The sequence below is a fragment of the Epinephelus moara genome, chromosome 10 (genome assembly GCF_006386435.1).
Source record: "Epinephelus moara isolate mb chromosome 10, YSFRI_EMoa_1.0, whole genome shotgun sequence".
NCBI classification, from domain to species: domain Eukaryota; kingdom Metazoa; phylum Chordata; class Actinopteri; order Perciformes; family Serranidae; genus Epinephelus; species Epinephelus moara.
The window spans coordinates 14794573-14818683 of record NC_065515.1 but is presented as its reverse complement, the minus strand read 5'-3'; the positions used below and the strand labels follow the sequence as shown (position 1 = coordinate 14818683).

The 24111-nt window shown below is 42.2% G+C and overlaps 2 protein-coding genes across 2 annotated transcripts in view; one reads left to right on the top strand and one right to left on the bottom strand.

The window, feature by feature from the left end:
- erich3 (glutamate-rich 3) overlaps positions 1 to 9234 on the top strand; it is an 18274-nt gene extending 9040 nt beyond the window's left edge. Inside the window, exons 9-15 of the mRNA XM_050055823.1 lie at positions 523 to 709; positions 906 to 1138; positions 1247 to 1393; positions 1682 to 2056; positions 3626 to 3760; positions 3865 to 6110; positions 6254 to 9234. Coding sequence (XP_049911780.1) covers positions 523 to 709; positions 906 to 1138; positions 1247 to 1393; positions 1682 to 2056; positions 3626 to 3760; positions 3865 to 6110; positions 6254 to 7495 — 4565 coding nt within the window. The 3' untranslated portion in view covers positions 7496 to 9234. The remainder of the gene's footprint in view (positions 1 to 522; positions 710 to 905; positions 1139 to 1246; positions 1394 to 1681; positions 2057 to 3625; positions 3761 to 3864; positions 6111 to 6253) is intronic.
- Positions 9235 to 9338: 104 nt separating this feature from the next.
- On the bottom strand, positions 9339 to 23736 carry tnni3k (TNNI3 interacting kinase). The gene is made up of 25 exons (XM_050055810.1): positions 23643 to 23736; positions 23221 to 23329; positions 22974 to 23059; positions 22620 to 22717; positions 22112 to 22222; positions 21916 to 22014; positions 21692 to 21830; positions 20426 to 20570; positions 20230 to 20334; positions 19826 to 19920; positions 19584 to 19733; positions 19418 to 19501; positions 19271 to 19327; positions 18598 to 18690; positions 18447 to 18504; positions 18180 to 18374; positions 17365 to 17469; positions 17232 to 17284; positions 16690 to 16742; positions 15973 to 16105; positions 15604 to 15713; positions 12562 to 12621; positions 12313 to 12482; positions 11212 to 11291; positions 9339 to 9726 (listed from the first exon to the last, which is right to left on the bottom strand). The coding sequence occupies exons 1-25, from the start codon at positions 23680 to 23682 to the stop codon at positions 9647 to 9649; spliced, it is 2508 nt and encodes an 835-aa protein (XP_049911767.1). The 5' UTR covers positions 23683 to 23736; the 3' UTR covers positions 9339 to 9646.
- Positions 23737 to 24111: the final 375 nt, after the last annotated feature.

The window sequence follows — 24111 nt, the reverse complement described above, 5'->3', positions numbered from 1 at the left end:
CAAGATGGCGACCTCTCTAAAGCAAGGCCCTTGCTATATATATATAAAAGCATAATTATAAGGCTACGAAAACCAAACAAATTTTATTTTATAGCAATTATACACTTGTATAAACATATTAATGGGTAGAATATTCAGATTCAGATTCAGATTGACAATAAACCATGCCAAATATTACACACTGGCCCTTTAAATTTAGTAATTTCTGTATCTTTAATTTAGTACCATTATTGTTAAAATTACCCACTTAGGGATATGTTAAAATGCCTGAGGGGTAAGATGGGTTAAGACCCTAACACACCAAGCTAACGGTCAGTTATCGATCAATGTTGGGCTGTCGATGAGTGTCTGTCACCCTAGTCTTTGTCCTGTGTTCCGCACTGTAGGCCCTTGTCGGCTTAGATGTTGGTTTGGTGTGTCTGGGCCTTTAGGGTTGTTCTGTAACACCACAGTCACAGATTTGATGATACTGCCCATGAAAATGTTCCTTCTTCTCATCTACCTCCTCAATTGTCCCCTCAGAGACTTTTCAGTTCATTTCAAGGCGACACAGAGGTTTCCCCTTCAGCTTGACCTTCTTCCTGAACGGGCTGCAGGTGGAGCGGCTGAGCTCCTGCTGCGAGTTCAAACACAGGAAGGGCTCCAGACTTGGTGGCAGGCACGGACACTTTGGCTTCTGCGGAGTAGAAGGAGCCTCTCCCTGCTACAAGTAAGGTCTTTTTTAAAGGTATATTGTGTCTTTAAAGGGGAACTCCACTGATTTTACACTTCAGAGTCTGTTTACAAGCCTTGTGGAGCGCTACTGAATATGTGAAAAAAAGCCTTTTGTTGCTCCAGAATTTTTTTTGTCATATATTTTTCTCGTAATTTTTGTCATGTGTCATATATCATGCTCATTTTGTCAGGTGCATCATAGCAATGGGATTAGACAAAAAGCCCACTCCTCCACCAAAGAGGGTCAAAGAGGACAGTGGAAGAGAGGAGTCAGCTCCCAGCCCGAGGAATGCTCCTGAGATGGAGACAGAGAGAACCAGAGAGGGTGCTGCATCCCACTCTGAGTGTGAAACCAGCCAACCACAGGACATGGAGACTCAGGTCAAAGAAGAAACAGCAGCTGAGGAGGACAAAGTCAGAGATGGTATAATGGCAAAACATGACTGCACTCATAAAAAATAAGTACAGAGACTTTGCAGATCTTTGCCATACAGTGTATCTTGATTCATTTTCTGAATGCCTTCCTCCTCAGACTATGAGGAAGACTTTGAAGCAGATGACGAGGGCCCTGCTGACGATGCAGAGGCAAAAGAAAAGAAATCCTCATCTCCAGTTGGTGAGACTGAAAGGCAGGTTAAAGAGAGAGACGCCTCTGAGACTGAAGACGATGAGAAGGATGGTGGGTAAAATCTCTTGTCTGAGTATATGAGATGAAAAATAACTTGAGAGTGAAGTGACATTTCACACTTGACAACTGCGTTTAATACAGCAAATCACAGAATAATTCCATATTCTTTCGAGAAACGCTAATTTCTGAAGCCTTTTATACACAAGTTACAATTTGTCATCTATAAACCATAAACTTTGAGAGAAACTGCTACCTCTATGTATTTACAATGTAAACTGGAAGTTTGGAGAGTGATTATTTCTGTTAAGGAATTTAAAATGCTCTATCTCATTTGCACAGACGACGTGAAGTCTCGTTCAAGCTCCAGCTCCTCAGGCAGTGATCGGGAGGAGAGCGATGCTGAAGCCACCAAAGACTCCAGAGAGGACGAGAAAGCAGAGCAACCTAAAGAGGTCGATCAAGAGGAAACCGCTGTTCCAGCAGACGAAAAAAAAGAAGAACCAAATGTAGAAGAAGCTGCTGCCACTGAGGCCGAGCCTGCTGTAGCTAAAGACTCAGAGCTACAGGACAGTGCGGGAGACAGCACAGAGATAGACATCTCTGACACCAGCGTCCCCTCAGGGAATGAGAATAAACAGAGCGATGACACCTCAGGAGACAACGAGGTGGAGAAAAGGGTAGATGAGAGCGGTCAAGAGCAGGAACAGGAGAGGGGTGAGTATAAAGAAACAGATGCAACTGTGGAGCTTTCACCTGAGTGACACAATGGATCAGTCCATCCTGTATGGAGGTTTTTCCACTATTATTACAACCAGGGCTGCAGTCCACTTTATGTGGTGTGAAAATACAGTAATGCAGCCCTAACAGCAATTAAATAACTTCCACAGTACTGTATTGTCAAGTTGTGATATTTAAAGTAACATTATGATGTTGTTTTAAAATTTGATAGTGGAAAAATGCTATGTGTGTTATTTTATTTTATTCCTTGTTTTGTGTTTTTTGTTTGTGTAGGAGAGGGTTGCAATGGAATGAGCTTTTCACGGCACTGTCTCAGAGAAAATATTGTGGTTCCAGGGTGTTACTGTATTATAGAATTATTATCAGCCAGAATCACCCTTAAAAGAATGAAACTGTTTTATTACATTCAATGACTATAATTGAAACTCAAAACTAGTTTTTTAATGGAAGTACATGTCAAGTTTACCTTTTGAAAATAAAAAAAATGAGATTCTTCATCAACAGTCAATTTTCATACCACAGTACCTTGAAACAGGTATACCATTGCAACCCTAGTGTGTGATGATTTCCTGTCTGATAGACTTTCTAATGTCATAATTTGGTTTTATTTAAAATTAATTTTGAGATGTTGGGATGTAAAAAGAAATTCTTACTTACAGTATAACAATATTTTATCATATTGCTGTCACTCCTGATTCTTTTTAGGCTTAAAGAAAGACTTTTTAGAGTTGCGTTTGCTTAGTTTTAAAGTTGCACAAAGTAGTTCTGGTTAAAGCAAAACTTATGTTAATTAAATAATCATTTTTTAAAAATAGATTGGAAAACAAAGGGAAAAGCCTGTAGGGGGTTAAAATGCTATCATAAAAGCAGGAGGAAGCGGCCACTGATGAAATGAAAAATAGATGTATTTTCATACTGTACACACACTTTCAAAAGGGACAAAATATCCAGCTGCATAAATATATAGTGTAACAAAACAAAACTACTTTTGCATTACCTGCAGCATTCGTCTTTTTCTTATTGTCTGTATATGTTTAGCTTGCATGTTTAGGTAATGTACTGTTAATAAATCCAGAATTATAGATGTATTTTCTCAGCCAAACTGTGCTCCTGGCAACCGTTTGCACAAAACACTTTATTACCAAAGCTGAGGGATTTTCTTTCTTTTATCTTTTATTATCTAGAGTTTCAGATTCACATCCTGACATTACTTACAATAAGCTTAAAATAGGTCTATTAGGACATTGCATATTGTGTGTCTATTTTGGTTGTTGTTCACTTGTTTTGTGTTTTTTTTTTTTTCTTTCTATGCATGTTTATATAATTTTGCATGTTATGTTTGTACCTGGAAATATTAAAAACATTATTTTGTTTGTGGCTGTTTATTTCTTTGTTGGTTCAGTTCCTTCATTGCATTTGTTTGGTTTATTCATTGCCTTTTAACATTCGGACATCATGCATCACCATGAGTGGCTCACAGAAGTTGAATATGTTAAATATGAAGTTATATCACTGTGTGTGCCGTGTCCCCTTTTCTCTCCCAAGCCAAATCTGTGCAGGAGAAGCTGGCAGAAGCCATACTAAAGGAGTCCCAGTGCAGCTCTGAGCCTGAACTGAGCGACACCAGCACTGAGGAGGAGGAGGAGTCCACAGATAAAGGCCCTGAACAGGACAGCAAGGGTACCAGATTTTAATTTTCATTTAAATGAATCAGCAAACTGCACAAGACAACTCTTGCAGTAAAATACACACTTTCCTAAACAATCTTTCCATTGTATTTGCAGATGCAGTTGCAGTGAAATCTGTGACATTTATAGAACAACAACAGACAATCACAGAGGAGACGAAATGTGAGGAAGGTGTTGCTGGTGAAGCTGAAGTGGTTCAGGACCATGAAGAGACGTCTGAACCAAAAGAACAGGAGGACGCAACTGAACAAGAGCCCCACGAGAACAGTGAGAGCACTCAAGATGAGAAGGTCAAAGTAGAAGAGGAAAATGAAAAGGCTGCATCAGAAGAAGACAAAAACACAGCAGAGAACGATAAATCAGAGGACGTAGAAGATACAGATGCAGCTCCTGTATCTGAAGAGAAAATGGCTGAGGATGACAAGACGTCAGAACCTCAAGAAGATGCAGCAGCTAAATCTGCTGATGTTGAGGCTGTGGAGAAAGACGAAGAAAACGAGGTGAAAACTGCGGCGGAGGCTGACACGCAACCCAATGAGACGGGGCAAGGGGCAGAAAGCGTCGAGGAGGATGAGTCATTGGTATCAGAGCCGAATAAAAAGACTGATGAGACAGCAGCGGCAGATAATGCAGAGGCGGAGGCGATGACAGCGAGCGAGACAATGGAGATGAAAGCAGAGCCCTCAGAGGAGCGAGAGGCCCTCAACTGTGAAGAGGCACCTGTAAGCGACGCAGAGAAGAGGCAGCAGGGAGACAGCGGGGACAGAGATGCAGCATCAGAAACAGAAGTCACAGTGGAGAATTCAAGCAGCTCGTTGGCAGGGAGCGGAGACACCACAGTGGAAAAAATAGCAGATACAAGTGAGGACAATGCAAAAAATGAGAGCGGTAAAGATGATGTGAAAGAAAAGGAAGCAGAAGAAGAGGCAAGTAATGACAGTCAGCAAGAAAGGGGTGACATGGGAGAAGAGCAGATAGAAAAATCATCTGTGGAAATAGATGATAAAGTAGAGGAGAAATCTGAAGTGGAAGGTAAAGAAGAGGAGCAAGCAAATCCCGATGAGCTAGCAGAAGCGGAAAATAAAGAGGAAAGTGAAAAGGATGATAAAGACAAGACAGAAGAAGAAGAGAATAATGAGAGTAGGGTAGAAGAAAAGTTAGAAAAAGAGGAAAACATTTCAGAGGGGACAAAAAGTGAGTCAAACACTGAAGGAAAGACAAATGAAAAACAAGCTGAGAAAACCCACAATGACGAAGTTGCAAATGAAGAGAAGGAAGACGAATCAGAAAAAACACAGAGAGACGAGGATCTCGAATGCGTCAAGAATGAAAATGAAGAGGAAGAGTCTGAAGAAAAGGAAGCTGCTACTGATAAAACTAATGAGGGTGACAAGACAAACACAGCTGCTGATGAGGAGAAGGATGATAAAGCAGAAAAGGAAGAAAAAGATCAAAATAAGGACAATGACGAGCAACCTGTGACGAATAAAGATGATGAAGAATCTGGGGAGAAAAAAGTTGAAACTGATAAGACTGCAGAGGGAGAAGAAGTAGCTGAGATTACAGAGGAATCTGAGAAGAGTGCAGCTGCGGACTTGGATAAAGACAGTGTGAAAGTGTCTGATGAAAATATTGTTGAGTCAGAAGATGCTGCTTACAGTGAAGCAGCAAATGTAGAACATGCGACTAAAATGACTGAAGAGACGCCAAACAACCTGATGGAGGATGAAGATGTTAAAGAAACTGAAGGAGGAAGTGACGATATCAAAAAGGTAGAAGTTGATGCTGAGAATGGAGAGATTTCTACTGAAGCAGAAAACAAAACTCATGAGGATGAAGGAGTGGCTCAAGCAGAAGGCAAAGATGACATGAAAACAGCGGAGAATATCGAGACAAAAACAGAGGAACCTACTGAAAATGAAAGCACAGAGGTTAAAGAAGTAGCCATTGAGTCTGAAGACAGTACTGATAAACATGAAGACGACAAGGCCGAAGAGGCTCCTGACACTGATGTCATACAAAGGGAGGCTGAGGAAAGGGATGGCAATGTGGAAAAGCAAGATGAATCCACTAAAAACGACCCAGAGCCGGAGACGTCTGGTACGGAAATAAAAGAGGAATCTAAATCAGATGACAGAACGGATGATGAAACAAAACAAGATGAAAATGGAAACATATCTGACCTTGGTCATGAAAACAGAGATTCAGATTTGATTAACAAGAGCAATAACGTTGAGAGTAATGTCAGCGAGGTGATAGTTGCTTCTTCAGGCGATCAGGCACAGTCTTCAGCACCCACTGCTGTGGATTTGGACGATACCGCTCACAAGTTAGACGAGTCAGTGCTGTGGATTTGGACGATACCGCTCACAAGTTAGACGAGTCAGCACCCACTGCTGTGGATTTGGATGACACTGCTCACAAGTTAGACGAGTCAGCACCCAATGCTGTGGATTTGGATGATACCGCTCACAAGTTAGACGAGTCCACTGCACCATCTGACTCTAAGGCTGACAAAAACCCACATGAAAATGCCGCTGCCACAGAACCCTCCCCTGCCGACGGAGAAAACAGAGCAGACACGGAGGAGGCAAGCAAGGCCTCAGAGGAAGGAGCAAGCGTCCTGCTGAAGCCTCAAGCACAGTCGTCAGAACTCGCACAAAATAATGATAACAAAGAAGAGAGCGCTGCAGTAGGTAAAGAAACTCCAGAGGCCTTAGCTTTAGAAGACAACACAGATTTGGTCAAAAACTGGGTGACCATGCATCAAACCTCAAAGTATTTTGAGACGTTCGTCGAACCTTTAGAAGAATTGAAGGAAACGACTTCAGACACTCAAGTATCCAACTCTAATGAAGAAGGGACACAATCGACAGAACTGCCGAGATCAGCAAGTCCACTCAAGATGGCGAAGGTGTCTGAAGATGCAGAACAAGAGCACACGGTAGAAGATTTAAACGAGTCAGAGGACAAAAGCAAAGAGGAAGCTGTGGAGACAAACCCAGAGAAAAATCACTCTGAAAATGGTGAACCATTTGAGAAAGACACACCGCAAGTGGAGGAGGAGACTGAGGTGAAAGACTTGATACCAAAACAAGAAAATGATAAGGAATCTGTGAATGGGCAAGACTTGAAGTTAGAGGAGCACAAAGGAAGCGGAGGATCTCAGGAAGAAGACAAGGTGCAGGATAATGGTGATATTTCCAAAACTGAAGTGGAAAGCATTGCAGGAAGTCATCATTCAGCAGCCAGTGGCAGATCTGAGAGAGTCACTGAGAATCAAACAGAGGTGAAAACTACTGATAATGATCCTGACTTTAATGACAAACAAACACCAATTGAAGAAGTGAAAGATCTTCTACCTTCATCCAAAACAGAAGATCATCATGAGCGTTCGACAAGTCCAGAAGGGCTCTCCAAACTGAAAGCCGATGAACCAAAAGATACCAAAGAAACATGGGAACAAAGTCGAGAAGTTACAGAAATAACTGGTTTTACAACGTCCAAGTCAGACGATGGAAGCCAGGAGGAGCAGCACCATAAAGACAGCCAACTCAAACCGTCGGACGGGAGCATCAACGGAGAGAGAAGAGACGTGCAGTTGATCCAAGACATCAAACACACTCTCAGTAAAGACCGGCTGAGCACTTTCACAGTGGATGAAACACTGTTCGGTCGAAGTTCGTATCCTTTGCTGACCGCTGCGAAGACAGAGAGTGGACATTAGAGCTGCCCACTTCAGAGTGGCACCAAGGTACAGTGATGCTTTACTTGCTTTTTGTAGTTTACAAGATGGTATAAAAGTATATTTATAAAACAGAGCAATTAGACAATCAGATGGCAACACTATGAAACAGAAACATTTGTAGGGATCATGAAATGCAATTTGGTTTATTGATCAGTTTCCCAAAAGTGAAAACAAGATGATTTTAGTTTTGACAGAGGCCCCCAAGTGTCTTGTGGTGTCTGTGTTTACATTACAACGGCTTCTTTAATAGTCTTCATCCTTCAGTCACCGAAAAGAAGAAGCTGTATGATGAGTTTTGACTGCTGCACAAAATGTTTACAAAAGACCATCTCTTCCTATTGTTGGTAACAAAGAGGCGTAGTTTGTGTGAGGTATCAAGTGCAGCTGCTATCACCCATTACCTGTAAACAGATACTCTTCCACTCACGCTCACAAATGATTAAATAATTCATAGTTGTTGGACTCCCACAGCTTAGTTTGTCCCAAGTACACTTTACATTTCCACTGATGTTACAGTACTTCAGCTTTGATCAGAGATCTGTAATTGCACTGTCTGTGTTAATGAGAGTTTTAGACCTGTAAAGGGTAACTTGAGTATTTTCTTCAACTTGGACCCTTTTTACTGTGCTTTTGTGTCTAAATGACAAATGGGAACAATAATAGCAGTCGTGCAGTGTTTGTTTTTGTCACTGACAGGCTCAGATTATTATTCTAAGTGTCTAACAACAGTATGAAAAGGATCCCTACAGAGACAGACCTTTTTTGTTTAAGAATAATATCCTTTCTGTTTAACCAAAAACAGCCATAAAATCACAATTGCCAAAGCCACCAGACTCTGTTTAAATGAATGGTAATTTTAGCGTGTATATAGCCAGTATATTTTCACACATAAGTGAGTGAATTAAGGGTTTACATCAACCAAACCAGAGTTGGTTATTGCTGTGACAATGGAAAAAGGAATGAAGGGTTTTGTGATTTTTATTTTGTTTCTGTGGACTTTGAATGAACTGTGTTTTACACTGATAAAAATACTGTTTATTTAAATGGAGTCTGGTTGGATGGTAAGAGGATTTCAAAGCCGTTTCTGGTTAAAGAAAAAGGACCATACTCTTTTACAAGAAGGTCTATCTCTGTAGGGATCCTTTCCATGATGTTGTCAGAAACAATCTGAGCCTGCCTGTGGAAAAAACAAGCAATATTAGTGGATGTAAATTGATGGGGCAAACATGCCCCGTGCAAACATGATTACATTGCAACGTTTCACCGCTTCTGGCTACAGTGGTCTGGCTTAACACTGGACCAATTTTAAAACTGTTCTCATTAGTCATTTAGACACAAAAACATGAGAAAACAGGGTCCAGGTTAAAAAAAAAAATCAAAATTATCCTTTAACATAATTATTTGTTTAGCTGACATCTAGACAAAAATGCAGCGGAACAACAAGAATGTTAACCTAAGCTAACATGATTTATTCGCTCATCATTAGGCTACTTATTAGTCAAACAAAACAGTGGTAACATTGTAAAATGTCAAATCTAGGCACTGAGTTGTGTCATTATTGCTGCTAACACTACCTCTTAGTAAAGAAAAATACTTAATATTTATCTGTACTGCCTTTTACCCAAGTTTGTATGGCTAGTGTGGGTTTGTGAGGCTTCATCTTTTCAATTGATATCTGTCAGTGACTGAACGCTTGTGTGATTTTGCCACTCGAAAAAATAAAGAAATAAAAACAGCGGGATGGAAATATTTTGCTTTTTACTTGAATGAAGATGTGTGTACGTTGAATTAATGAACACACTGACTGTGATTTCAGACTTATGCAAACCATGTACACAAAAAACAATTTTGCTTGACACACAGAGAGTATTTACAGGATCAAAAAGCCTCAACAAAATATTAAAAAATGTTTACATAATAATATGCAACAATTAAACCTTATAAAACACAACACTAGAGATAATGGGGGGCTAAGAAGTTACTGTAAATTCATTAACAACTTATCCAAATAAAATAGGCTACAGCAATATCTACTACTTCTACCACCTGTTTATACAGTTCTACTTCAAATAATCTGTCAAATACAGACATGAATGTCTTAATTAATAAGGTAATAAAAAAAAGCGTGTTTTAGTTACTGTCCTCGAAGCTGCCACTGCTGCTGTAAGAAGAGTGAAATCTCATGGTGCTCATGGGATCGGACACATACCCTGTAAGAGAGACAAATCAATGACAACTGTGACACTCCATTTATGGCTTTCATTTATGATTAATTATATTGACGATAGCAACATTACTGTTATTGACACTTAAAAGATAAGACTGGTGATATTCTATGAATTATTTATTGAAAATAAATTCCTTGAAAAGACCCAAACTTACCACATACATCATCCTGCTGTCAGAAATGCTTAGAGCACCAAATGTGCTCTAAGTAAGCTGTGTAAATAGTCCCCAACAAAAGCACCTTTTACTCCTGTTTGAGTAACGTTTGCTAAAAATGACCTGCTTTTTTAGGAATTACTGAGTCTTTTTAAAAAATGTAACCTGAAGATTCAAATTAGAAAAATATAGAACAGCACCAGCCTTATCTTTTAAATTACTTTGTATTAACTAAAAGCATAAGATACAGTTAATTTATTAATAAATTCAAGGGACAGTTCACCCCAAAATACTTTTTTTTTTCTCTTACCTGTAGTGCTACGCATCAGTTCTAGATTGTTTTGGTGTGAGTTGTGGAGTGTTGGAGATATCAGCCATCGAGACACCTGCCCCCTCTCCAATATAATGGAACTAGATGGCACTCTGCTTGTGGTGCACCAAAAAGTACATTTCAAAAAGATAATCCACAGACCTTGTTGTCTCCTTCCAGAAATCACGACCCAGTTACTCAAGGTAATCCACAGACCTTGTTGTGAGTGGTTTAATGTAGGAACTATTTTCTTTCTACCGAACTACACCCACCAACCGTATCACTGTGCAGGAAAAGCACACAAGCTCACCTAGCACCTCTGAGCTAGCTAAAGTTACAACTCAGTCGAGGAGGACGTCATTAATGTTTACATCTTGCACTGTCACGAGCACAGGCCTCTTATCCATGAGTAGATGCACACTTCCTGTGCAGTGATACAGTTCGTGGGTGCATTTAGTTAGAAAGAAAATAGTTCCTTCATGAAACTGCTCACAACAAGGTCTGTGGATTATCTTGAGTAACCATGTCATGATGTCTGGAAAGAGACGTTGCTGTTGAGTTTTTTAAATGTATTATTTTGGGTGCCTTGAGCACCACAAGCCGAGCCCCATCTAGTTCCATTATATTGTAGAGAAGGCAGACATTTCTACTTCTGATATCTCCAACACTCATCGACCCACACCAAAACAATCTAGACTGGTAAATGGCACTACAGGTAAGATGAAAAATATGTATTTTTTTATTTTGGAATGAACTGCCCCTTTAAAAAAACAGTTAAGTGTAATAAATGATAAAATAAACAATAAGCTTTGGTGAAAAGCACATTTGAAGATGATGCCTAAATTACTCGCATTCAGAGTGACACAGAAACCAGAAAAGCACCTGTTCTTAAATCTGAATTGATCCCAACACCTGCACTGAAGTGTTAAACTGCACCAGCTTTACTTTCAAAAACAATTACTATCACTACACAGTATCAGTGCTCAGTATTCTGCAAACAAACCGTTTCGATCAATAGGAGAAAACTGCATGTTCCTTCTGAGTTCCTCCAGTGACAGGCCTCCAGATGCACGACGCCGCTCACTGAAAAGTAAAGCACATAAAATAAACCCTGCCTCATTAATCCACTGCAAAACAACACTAGTACAGAAATATATACAGCTTAGTTTACACGGAGAAAGACAGATGAGATGGAGCCAGCTAGAAGCAGGAGAAATTTAATATGTAATGTCCGACTTAATACCAGGCTGCTCTCACGTTCTCTGCAGGAGTTCAGTTTACAAAATTGATGACAGGTTTTATGGGGCGACAGCAGACATGATGTGTAAACTGTGCATGTTGCTTAACATTTGATATGTGAACATTCTGTACCATGTATTCATGATCTGTGAATGTTAAACTCCACAAAAAGGTCTTGTCTAGCTTTTGATGGAGCACCAGGGAATGACTGACAACTCATAGACACTCCACACTAACCCCACCTCCGGTTTCTGGGTTCATAGTGACTGTTACCAGGCTCTGACACACACACTGAGATACACACACAGCTCAGAGGCTGAAAGCCAGGCGTCTAATAGAGGCCTTCCTGCTCGCTCAGAATGCCATGCATGTTTTATTGCATTTGCTTTCCTTTGTTTCCTGTTTGGTATCCAAGCAACTCCGGTCCTCAATGTTGCAGTAAGTATCTTTACTGGTCTACATGTTACCGGCACAGCCATTGTTCAGTTGTTTCTACAGAGCCTGTCCAAATTAGAGCAAGCCCAGGCATGATGTTTCCTGTTAGCAGTTTAATCCAAAACATCTAATTGAACTTGCCCTGCTGAAAAACAACCGTAGATTTCATTATTAAAGCTCTTTAAACTACTTTTGAGGCCATTTTAAGGTTTATCCACATTAATTGTGAATATAATTGACTTGAATCATCTGAAGAATCTTCTGAAAGTCTGACCTCATGGAAAAACTTTGCTAAGAACAGAAAACCAGACAGACTCAGCTCCAACTAATAGCTGGGTTATTAGGTGAGTGTGAAGGTGATCATTGTGTAGTGAATTATTCTCGCCCTCTCCACCCTCACCTGTCTGCGGAGGTGCTTGAGTTCTCGTACCTCTGAGTCCAGAAGGCGTAGGCGCGAGTGTTGAGAGCATACTCCAGCTCAAAACGGGAGCGCAGGGCGGCCACGTGGCTCCGGCCGGGTCCTCCTCGCCCGAGCAGACAGTCAGAGGAGGAGGAGGGCGACAGGGAGCCACTGCTGTTACTAGAGGCTGGAGACATCAGCTGTCACACAAACAAAACAACACATCTGTCACACACTGCAGCGTTAAACAGGATGTCGTTTATGTTGGATATTATGTACCTCGACATTACACAAGCATTCCTCCAGGCTGGAAACCACTTCAGAGAACTCGGGCCTGTCCTGAAATTGGAAAAAGCAAACTTGTGTTTATTTCTGCTTCAGTGCTGAACAAACACATCACCTGCTGAGTATCTCACAACAAACAGACACGGTGTGTTCTCTCAAACACCGTCCTGTATGTTGTGCTCATTTTAGTCCACCCACACACGAAGCAAAGGTGAACTCTGCTTCAAAAGCAGTCCTCAGATCTCTTGCCTCACTGTAAAACAACAAACACTGCCACCCCGGAGCTGTTCAATTATACATCACATCCTCAGATCGAGGCCAAGGTCTGTCTGTGCACGCGGCTTTAATACACAAAGAAACAAGGATATTAAGACATGAACATGAAAACACATGACAAGTTTTAAAGTTCAAATTTAATGGTCTAGAAAGTTATTATGATTATGTTTGTGGTGACTTTCATAAGGCGATTAACCCTTAAACACCCACCATTGGTGGTTTAGTGTGTATAGGGGCTTAGAACAATATGATGAAAGTGTATGATTGCCATTCCCATGCTCAATTATGTCTCATAAGTTGATAACATTTGTTACACAGATTTTTGACCACTTGAGAATTGATATAAATAGTTAAAATCCCTCCAGTAAATCACATTGAGACACCAAGACCTCGAGGAAGACTACAGAAAAATCTGATGGGGCTCACTCCTGTTCTTGAAATAGCTCAGAAACCTCCCTGTTATCAATTTACCTATGAAAGCCATAGATCTTCTGAATGTCCTGGGTCTCTAGTTTGTGGCTGTGAAGCTTCATGAGGCTGTGATTATCTTAGAGGTCACTATAGGTCACTTTATACAGTGAGGTCAAGTTTCAAAAAAAGGAAACTACAATGAAATGGCTGCAATGGGGGCTAACATCATCACACATTAATACAACTGGTCTCATTGAATCCACAGAAGTCTCTGCTTTCCACTTAAATATCCAATTTATACAATCCCAAGACTGTTTTGGGCCACAGTGTGCAGAAATACTTAAATACACCATTTCTAGAATAGGCGAGAAATAACACATTTGTGCTCCATGACAAAAGGATGACAGATCTATGATGCAGCACTTGGCGTCGGGAGCCAGTCCAGTGACTTTCACTTATCCTCAGGATGTCCAGGTGGTATCTTTTCATCTCACTGAGGACTTGTTCCGTCTCTGTGGTCTCGTACATGGTTCGCACATTCCAAGTTCCAAGGCAGATCTTGGACTTTGGCCCTCTTTCTCACCCTTTATTTCCTTTCAGCCATCACCAGGAGTGGTCATCCTGCCATCGCTTTGGTGGCTGGGGTCTACTAAGTGCCTGATGTCAATAGTCTTGCTCACTGTAGTTTCTGTAACAGTTTGTTTTTTATGGGGTGGCATTGTTGGCCAGTGTGCTGACTTTCATCTGGCTCCTCTCCTGAGACCAATCTGGTAAACCTACCAGAACCCCCTGAAACTGCATGAGATTGGCAAACAGTGGGCATGTCTTTAAAGGGGAGACTCATGGGCACCCATATAACCTGTTTTATCTTTATATCATGAGGTGATAGGTCGAGGAACCTGTGTGAAAACATGCATGCTCACCTCGTAGAGCAGGTACCCCCTGGGCAAAAGGCTGTGTCCTCGCTGCAGTGGCTGCAAGTTTGATTCCAGCCCACATCCTTTTGCTGCATGTCATTCCCCCTCTCCCTCTCCCCCTTTAAGCCTAAAGCTGTCCTATCAAATAAAAGTCAATAAAGGCCCCCAAATATCAAAAAGAAAATGGCCACACCAGTTTCTACTTTGACAAAATTTAGCCTAACTTTGGAGCAATATTTAGCCCTCTTTCTGACAAGCTAGCATGTCATGGCTGGTACAATTGGATGCCTTAGGTTGTCTAGTTTCACATGATACCACTACCATAGCTTAAAAAATGAGCCCCCCACAGCCTCTTTAAGATAGTAATATCAGCCAAGATCACTGGCAGCCCCATGGGTCTCTTCGGGTTACAAACATTTTTCAATATCAGTATTCATCTGAGAGCAGTGTTGCAAAAGCTGTTTCTCTCGGTCTTTAACAGATACATGTTTCTATACAGATCCTGTAAACACAGAACACGGTGTCCCACTTTTAACCCTCTCAGGATCTTCTGTACTGTACAGGGGAGGCACCATGAGAGATGCATGCCCATGAAACTTTGTGTCACACTCTTGTGGCCATAAAAAAGTGTTTTCATGAAGTTGTGCTGGGACAAGGTGATCATAGAGGGAGCAAGCAACTAGTTGGCGACCTTAAGGACTTGTATACCACACAGGGAGAACTGTACCAACATGCTCAGCCGTGTTTTAATGTGTCTTAATGAGGCTGAGAGAAAAAAAAACATGCTGGGCTAATTATGAACATGGCAGCACTCAGGGGATCGCCAGATCATGTGTGCTCCTAAATATGAACAGCTATGCAATAATGTCTCGTCTGGGGAGATCGGGCCCCATTTATTAGTGCTGCATGTGTTTGCAGGAGCAGCTGACTCAGCATCAGTTGCATCTCTGAGCCTCAGTAGGGCTAAATTGCTAATGACATGGAAGGATGTTATCGTTGAGATCAGTTTACAGTTTGGAAGTGTGGAGCAATTCTTGGTGGAGTACACGCTGGACAGTACAGCACATAGTGGATATTAAAGGGAAAGTTTGTCCTCTCACCTGTAGTGCCATTCATCAGTCTAGATTGTTTTGCTGTGAGTTGCAGAGTGTTGGAGATTTCGGCTGTAGAGATGTCCGCCTTCTCTCAGATATAATTGGAACTAGATGGCACTCAGCTTGTGGTGCTCAGAGGGCCAAAATATCCATTTGAAAAACTCAACAGCAATGTCTCTTTTCAGAAATCATGACCCGGTTACTCAAGATTTTGGGGTGAACTCTCCCTCTACCGACACTGTGTATGATTGTATAAAATACTGTAAATTAAGTGAAAACTTTATTTGAGTGACAGAGCTCAGATGAAATTCAAGAAGAGCTGAAATGGTATCACTTGCCTCTGGGCAGGAGTTCCAGCCTCTCATCAGAAGAGCAGAGATGGGTTTGGGGATGGAGTAGCCGACCGGAGGCCGGATGTGATGGTAGGCCATGTCTGCTGCTGCAGCAGCTGTGGACAGAAGTTCATCTTCAATATAACTTTAAAATGTTTTAATTTTGTTCTTACAGCATTTTGTTTTCAATACATTTCTTCTTGTACTTTATTATGTACACTTTTCTTGCTCCCACTGTGACGTCAAAATGTCTGCTCTGAACAAGGTGTATTGTGTCAGAGGTCTCTTCTGGGGTCTCCCCTCAGTTTGAACTCTAGTACACACACACACTTTCACCATTTAACCCATGACTGATGTATTTATATCATATAATACCAGGTTTCAAGTGAGCGAAGGGAATTTCTCCAGTAAGCAGCTCCCACAGACAGAGGGCGTAGCTGAACATGTCTGCCTTCACTGAGTAGCGAGTACACTGGGTGAACACCTCAGGAGCCATCCAACGCAGGTTCTGTACAAACACACACAGACACACACATAATATATTCACATACACACATGGTTAAGGCAGCTAGGCTCTTAATTTCAGTGAATCTGTGTTGCTTGGGAGAGGTTTTTCGTTTTTTAGACTGGGTTTGAAAACAGTCATAACATTGTGGTACTTCAATACTTGCAGCCACCATACACTCACACATACAAACACGGCTACACACGCTCACACACAAAATGAGGCCCAATTACTGACATAATCACTGCGTCCCAGCAAGGGCAAGTAGTTCCTCACAACAGGCAGTTCCCAAGAGACGTAACATACTTAACACCAAACTGCAGGCCAAGCACTCTGGGTAGTGATGAGTCAGCACATTGAGACAAAATCTGCATGAAGGCAGTTTTTTTTTAGCTGGTGGGTAATTGATGGCAGGTGCCAGCAGAAGCTCTGGCTTCAACTCCCGCAAAATAAAAGCACGATACAGAAGCATCTCATTATTGCATGGATGCTGCAGATAGCGTGAGAGTAAGAGTGGAAGAAAAAAACTCATTTCAAAAAGGTTTTGTGAGTCATTGAATAAATCAAAAAGAGAAAACGGCACGGACCCCTGGCTGCTTGGTCATGTTATCCTCATCCACAGATTGTAGGAATCTAGATTCTGCAGAGGAAGAGAAAGACATGCAGTGAAACAAACAATGTGCATCCACTGGCAGTTTAGTCATTTAGTTGTACCCTCACCTAAACTCACTCACACTGAGCTCAGCCAATGAATACAATCTTTGATTTTATCTGCAGCCGTCTTGGTTGTCTTTGAAAATGCCTCAGTGGCACCCCTCTTTACTAAGCTAGGTTTCCCCTATTTTTTATTTCTATGTTTTTATTGTGAAGACTCTGCTCGTTGTCAGTCAATGTCTGAAAGATGCCCTGGTGACCACATAAATGGTTTTGATTAGCCAACCTGGGCCTAGTCGGCTGGAATTCTGTTTAAACGGGATGGGGACCAGATGCATCTGCCAGAGCAAATAAATATGAGCTGGCAGATTTGTCTGGTTCTCAGGATGGAGTTTCATTGCTTATGGACTAAACAAATTCTCTCTATTACAAGTGTAAAGTCATTTTTTTGTGCAGCTTTAATTTTGTCTCTCACCTCCAAAATCAGCCACCACGGCATGTCCGTCCTCATACAGCAGAATGTTGTGGCTGTAAGGATCACATGTATTATCAGTAATGACAACAGTTATGTCAGACTGCCAATACTGCGCTCCCGCTGTGGCACCCACCTGTTGAGGTCCCTGTGGATGATAGGCTGGGTGAGGTTGTGCAGGTACTCCATGCCCTTGGCCACGTCGATGGCAATGATGAGCTTGGACTGCAGGTCGATGAGCCTGTCCGTGGACACATCATTAAAGCAGCAGCCACTTAGTGCCAGATCAATGCTCCCTGCCAATCACACACAGCACTTTACACAGATCAATAGGATGGTCTATAAAGACAGCACCTGGCCACACAGTTAGCGGAACACTTCATCTGGATCAATGATGATCCCAGCCGAGAGGAGAGATCGGCGAGGGGACGATTCCAAGGAGGATAATGAGACCTGAAACAGTCGGCTGTGCTGTGCAAACATGTCCTTGTAAGACACTGAGTGACTCCTTAAGGTAATTTGAGTTGTTTTTAGACCTCAACTTCAGGTTTAGTGAAGTGTGTGAGGAATCAAACCGGCCTGATGTTAACACAGCTGACCGCAGGGGACTTAGCAGAACTTCTACTTGTTTTTTTAAGCATCCTTTGCTGAATTTAACAGAAGATTAACAGACACATCCTTTAAAATGGAATACACTGCAATATAACTGACTAAATGACAAACGACAGCTACATGACAGAGACAGCAAACTAACTTGACGACATGGCCAAACTCAAATATGATGGGCCTTGAACCAATGATTAAGGATAAATCTGGACCCTGTGGCTGGACCAGTTGGGAACCACTGCCATAAAGTGTGACGTGGATGGAAACATCACAGGGAAGTCCTAATATTTAGTAGCTTGTGTGTAATATACTGTACGCTCCAGTGTGTAACGCACACTTCCTCACCTCTTCTGCTCGTGCAGTAGAGAGAACAGAGAGCCTCCAGAAACATACTGGGTCACGATGGCAAACTGGCTGGGGTCGTCCAGACACGCCCCCATAAACTGGATGATGCAGGGGTGGTTGAGGCGACAGAGGATGGACACCTCTCTGCAGAACATGTCCACATCCGACTTGGAGCAGTACGTGTTGGCTCGATAGCTGCAAACAGCAGAAGACGTCAGTTTTCTCGTCACCAAAAATGCAAAATGTCATCTTTCAGTGGAGACGTACCGTTTTATGGCAACAACTTTGTTCCTGCATTTGCCTTTGTAGACTCGTCCAAAGGAGCCTGAGTGTGAATCAGATTTGATGCTCAGTAAATTTATCTGATTATCTGAAGCACATTGATTGGAAAGACAACAAAACGTATGAACGGTGTTACCTGATCCGATGATCTCGTGAAATTCCAGCTCAGACAGCTGAAGATGGAAATGAGATGGGAGGCTGGCCCTGAGCAGGAGGACTTCTGCCTTCTCTGGAACACAGCGCAACATTTTTAAAAATGTTTATCTCATCACTGGAGCACTGTACAGGAGTTTAATGCATCTTTACCCAACAAAGAAAGATGCTCCTTTTAATTCAGTGCCCTCTGTCCAGGTTAATCTGCATTATTTTCTTAGAAATTGGTGTATGATTCTTAAAGCATGGCGAATACTGAGTTTATAATGCTATTTATTCATCAAAATCGTGGCCCACCTTCCACCTAATACCTCAGATGATTCTCCTTCAGTGCCTAAAAGATAGCAGATACTTGTCCATTTCAATACCTGATACAGTGCCCTCTTCAGACCATATATCATAATTATGTTTCCTGTTTAACCCTTGGTGTTTAGAGGCTTTAAACATGAGGTTTCATCACATTCAGATCAACAGTTTCTGAGATATTAAATAGGAATATGACACAGACAGAGACAGATCTGTACTGACAGAGGTAAGGACGTCAGCCAGGTGTTTGCACCAGCAGCTAAGCCCTCTCCCTTGGCAACAGACAGTGCGTGTTGTCATGTCAGCTGACAGTGATGTGCAATGTGCTGTGCTTCACTCCACCTCACTACCTTTAGTCATGCTTTTGATCTTTCCCAGAGGAGACGGGACAGAAACGTAGGACCCATCTGGAAGACGGATGACATGTTCAGACAGTGTAATGGGAAGACTTGTGTGATTTTTAGTCCAGATGATAATGTTCTAGAGGGGTGACTCACCCCCTCCTGGCTGGGAGTACTCATTGCAGGGGGAGTCATCTGGGCGTTTGTAGTGTTTCAGTAAGGTCACAATGGCATCATGACCTGAGGTTACAAAAATACACAAGTTCAGTGATATTAATTTTCATTCAATCTTTCCTGACATTTAATCGTCGCACAGGCAGACCTTTTTCATAAGCCCACATCAGGCAGGTCTGCTCGTCCTTCTCCCCGCTGGACCTGCTGGGGTCACAGGCAACCAGGTTCATGTCTGCTCCGCTGTCCAGCAAGAACTGCACCAGGCGAATGTGGCCGTGAAAACAGGCACTGTGTAGAGCTACATAGAGTTGTCAGGGACATTAATTAGAGATACAACCGGTCCTGCTCTTAACCTAACTGTGACTAGTGGAGTCTTAAAAGAAGAGTCACCTGTGTGTCCGTCTCTGCCCTGGTTGTTGATGCTCATAGCATTCTGGCTCAACAGGAACTTGACCATATCCAGGTCTTTACCGTAGGTGCATGCACTGTGACACAAGACAGGTACTCATTTTCGCCTCAGAGCTACATGAATCACAGGTTAAAGGTGTGTAAGATTTAGGGGGATTAGGTGGTATCTAGCAGTGAGAATTGCAGATTGCAACCAGCTGAAACTTCTCCAGCTTAGAAGTCCTTCAGTGTTCATTGTACAGAAGGTTTTTTAAATCCCCCTAAATCCTTCACACTGGACCTCAAAGCGATGCTCATAAATCAAACACGCATTCATACTATATGTGTGTGTGTGTCAGCGTTTCTGTTTTTCAGACTATGAATAAATACAGCGCACGAGACAATACCTGTGAAGTGCCGTCTCGCTGAATATGTTCTCCTTGGATAGACTGTCTGTGCCTGCAAGCTGTACAATCACCTTCGCTGCCTCAAATTTTCCATTATAGCAGGCCCTGATGAGACACAGCATTCAATACAGCACTTTATCTCCACTTCATGTCGTCTACCACAAAACATAAGATACTGATACTGTGAAGCATTTACAAGTGTAACGGTGTGTCTCCGTAGATGTTGACAGAGTGAGGCTGTACGTCAAAGTTGCCCTGCAGGAGGTAGCGCACGATCTCATGGTGACCAAAGCGGGCGCAGAAGTGGAGAGGAACGTGATCTTCATTGTCCTGAGCGTTTACTAAAGAGAAGAGCAGATAGATAAGCAATCATTTCCACACTTAAAGGGACAGTTCACCCCAAAATCAATAACCCATGTTTTTCCGCTTACCTGTAGTGCTATTTATCAATCTAGATCTAGGTGTCAAACTCATCTTAGTTCACAGGCTGCATACAGTCTGATTTGATCACAGGGTGGGGTGAGAGGCTGTCAGCAAATAGTTTTTTGGGCACAGGGAAACAAAGATCCGTGTGGGTACATGAGACCCTAAAGAAGAGGGTGGATCATGGGGAGTACCACCAGTTGGTCCAGGAGCTTCCCCTCGATGATGGCTGTTTCCAGGCATATTTTAGGATGACTCAGGGGCAGTTTGACAACCTGCTGTCTTTTGTCGGGCTGTATAGCTCTGGGTATCCAGCACCCACTACCACCAGTTTCTCCTCCATTGTTTACCAACCGTAAACTAGTTGTTGTGACCACCACAGAGGGCCCACCTCTCAAATCATCTGATTGGACAAGGGAAAAAAAGAGATGACACTGGGCGTCTTTCCACTTTGGTTGAGGTTTTTTCAACTTGAGGAATCCAGAGCGCCAAAACCGCAAAAACCATGCGAGCAAAAGGCTTCATTCTCATTAAAAACAATTACAAAAAGGCACCTCCAGCTGCTAAAACGCTTTCTGTGTGATCAGGGCCTTAACCTCAACAAGTCCATCACTATTAAGTGCGCAAGGTCAACCCATGGGTTGGACTTGACCCTTTGGCGGGCAAGTTCTGGCCCCCAGGCTGTATGTTTGACACCCCTGATATAGATTGTTTCGGTGTGAGTTGCCGAATGTTGGTGATATCAGTCATAGACATGTCTGCCCTCTCTCAAATACAATTGAACTAGATGGCACTCAGCTTGTGGTGCTCAAAGTGCCAAGGAAATACATTTGAAAAACTCAACAGCAGTGTCTCTTTCCAGAGGGAGAAGGCAGACATCTCTTCGGCTGTTATCTCCAACACTCTGCAACTCACACAAAAACAAGCTAGCCTGATAAATAGCACTACAGGGAAGAGGAAAAATATGTATTTTTGATTTGGGGGTGAACTGTGCCTTTATATAAATGTAGGAAAGCAGTCTTGGAGGCTCGGGTCTCACCGTTAGCTTTAGTCCCTTCCCCCATCAGCAGTTTGATGATGCTGAGGAAACCCTTGGCTGCAGCCAGGTGCAGTGGCCGGTCACCTACCTCACCACTCACATTCACATCTGCCCCGTACTTCAGCAGCAGCTTTGCCACCTGAAAGCAGAGAGAGATGAAACACACTGAGAGAAGTGTTTTTATTTTCTTCTCTCAGTAACAAGGTGGTCAACATCACTTTTACCTGCTCGTGGTTGTTATAGGAAGCAATATGCAGAGGGGTGAAAAACACAGCATCCTGAATATTCACGTTAGCTCCATGCTGCAGGAGTATATCCGCTGCCTGGTGAGGGAAAAATATCAGAATATCAATCAAGTCCACAGCTGTTAGTTAATAATTTCCTTACTGTAATTAAAGACAAAAAAAGCTCAGCTCTCACCTCAGGGTGCCCGGCCAGTGTGGCAACATGCAGGGCAGTGAGGGCACCGTAGCCCACCTGCTGCACGTCTGACCCTCCGTGGAGAAGTGCAGTCAGCAGCTCAGCATTATCCTGTGGTGCAGGGGATTCACAAGGTAGAATATAAATTGATTAAAGCCAGCTCCACCTTTACTTACTGCAACAATTAAGTGATGTACACTGAAATGCATCAATAATAACAATCTAGTAATGTATATTACTCTGAAATAGGGCTTTCTGCATAATTGTTGTGCTCTGGTAAGTCTTTGAATGCATGACTTTTACTTGTAACAGACTATTTCTACACTGTGATATTCCTACTTTTATTTAAGTAAAAGATCTGAGTACTTCTTCCCACACTGGTGCTTGCACTCCACCATGTGGTAGGAAGGTTCTTCACCACATAACACAAGCAATACAAAGATTGGACCTTGAAATATATTATGAAAATATTCAAATTCTGTTTTTATTGCTCTTTAATTCTTTTCACCTTGTAAGCAGCCAGGTGCAGCGCAGTGAATCCGTTCCTGGAGAGTCTGGAGGGTCGCAGGCCTTTAGCCATCAGGGTACGAATATGGTCTTTGTTACCTGGTCACAAATATATAATATTATGTGCTGGTAAAATATCATGTTTATTGTAAAGGACACTCATCTTCACAATTGTTTCTCCATTTAAACTGTTTGCATTTAATCCTTATATACAATCTACTGTTTGTTTGCATGTGACCGGCCCCAGAGAGGTTATCTTCACACAATAATAATGTCAGTCGGTTTGTTGTAATCCTTCCTTCTACTGCCACATTTTGATGAGGAGTTATTAATAGCCTCTAGTAGTCATGCATACCTCCACATACGCAGCAGAGATGCAGCAGCGACAGCCCCTTCTCTGTTCGGTAGCTCAAGTTCACCTTCTGAAAAGCTTCATCAGAGCTGAGCCACAGAAAAATCAACATCACCTGCTTGTGAGAAATGACACCCGACTGACACAGTAATGTAAGGCGACTGAGGAGAACACAGGCGCAAAAAACACTACATGGTAAATTAAATGCAGCGCCTGGGTTCAAGTTTTAAAAGCAAAATGTTTTTGTCACCTGAAAGCCAGCTGGAGGTCTGAGATCTCACTTTCTTTGAGCTGGAAGTCGTCGTCCAACTTCTCTATGATCACAGAGTACGACTCGCCCACCTTCTTCTTCCACTCATCTTCACAGCCCCATCATCATAAACACAACAATTTAATAATATAATTCCCTTTGCTTATTATTGCCCACATGTAGAAATATGCTAAATAAACTTGCACAAATCTCATCCAAAAAACTGTAATTGGCTCTGTATATATTTGTCAGTTAAAAAGGCTTGTCCAACTTGTCATTGTTTGTGACAGAGAGTGATGCAGCCAACAGTAAACACTCAGCCCTCCAGGCTTCCCTGCTTCAATCCAAACTTTGCTCTCAGTCCTGCAGAAACCTTAAATGAATATCATTCCCACACAATCACAAACACACCGAGCCATTACCTGTGCACGTCTGAGACGGTCTTGATTTGTAATTTCCCATTGATAAGGTCTCTTCTGTCTTGGTAATATGCGCCGTGTGGTTTGGTGAAGCAGTAATACAATCTCCCACACACACTCACAATTGCACAGGTCCAGATAAAGGGGGGATCATGGCTGTGGGCTAAAAATAAACACCTTTGAGTGGAATGCTTAACAACTACGACAACTGATCTCCCTCCAAATGCAAGCAGACGTGTCTCAGTGTGTGTGTGTGTGTGTGTGTGTGTGTGTGGTATAGATTTCTATATATATTCTATTTCTGTAATTCAGTATATGTTTCTATCATGCGTGCCATTTTTCACAGCGAACATGTTGGCTTGTCACGGCAGGAGGAGCACAGGGAGAAGCACAGTAAGAACATTAACTCCAATCCATTAACTCCAATCCAATCACTGTAATGTGGCGATGAATAATGTTATTGGTTGGTTAC

Bases quoted from the DNA above. Each gene is read 5' to 3' on its own strand.
- tnni3k (XM_050055810.1), bottom strand. From the start codon at position 23,682: ATGGGAAATTACAAATCAAGACCGTCTCAGACGTGCACAG. The intron at 18,505-18,597 runs GTAACACCGTTC...ATTCACACTCAG, and splicing joins TCACGAGATCATCGGATCAG to GCTCCTTTGGACGAGTCTAC. The intron at 18,375-18,446 runs GTACGTCTCCAC...TGCTGTTTGCAG, and splicing joins AAAGTTGTTGCCATAAAACG to CTATCGAGCCAACACGTACT.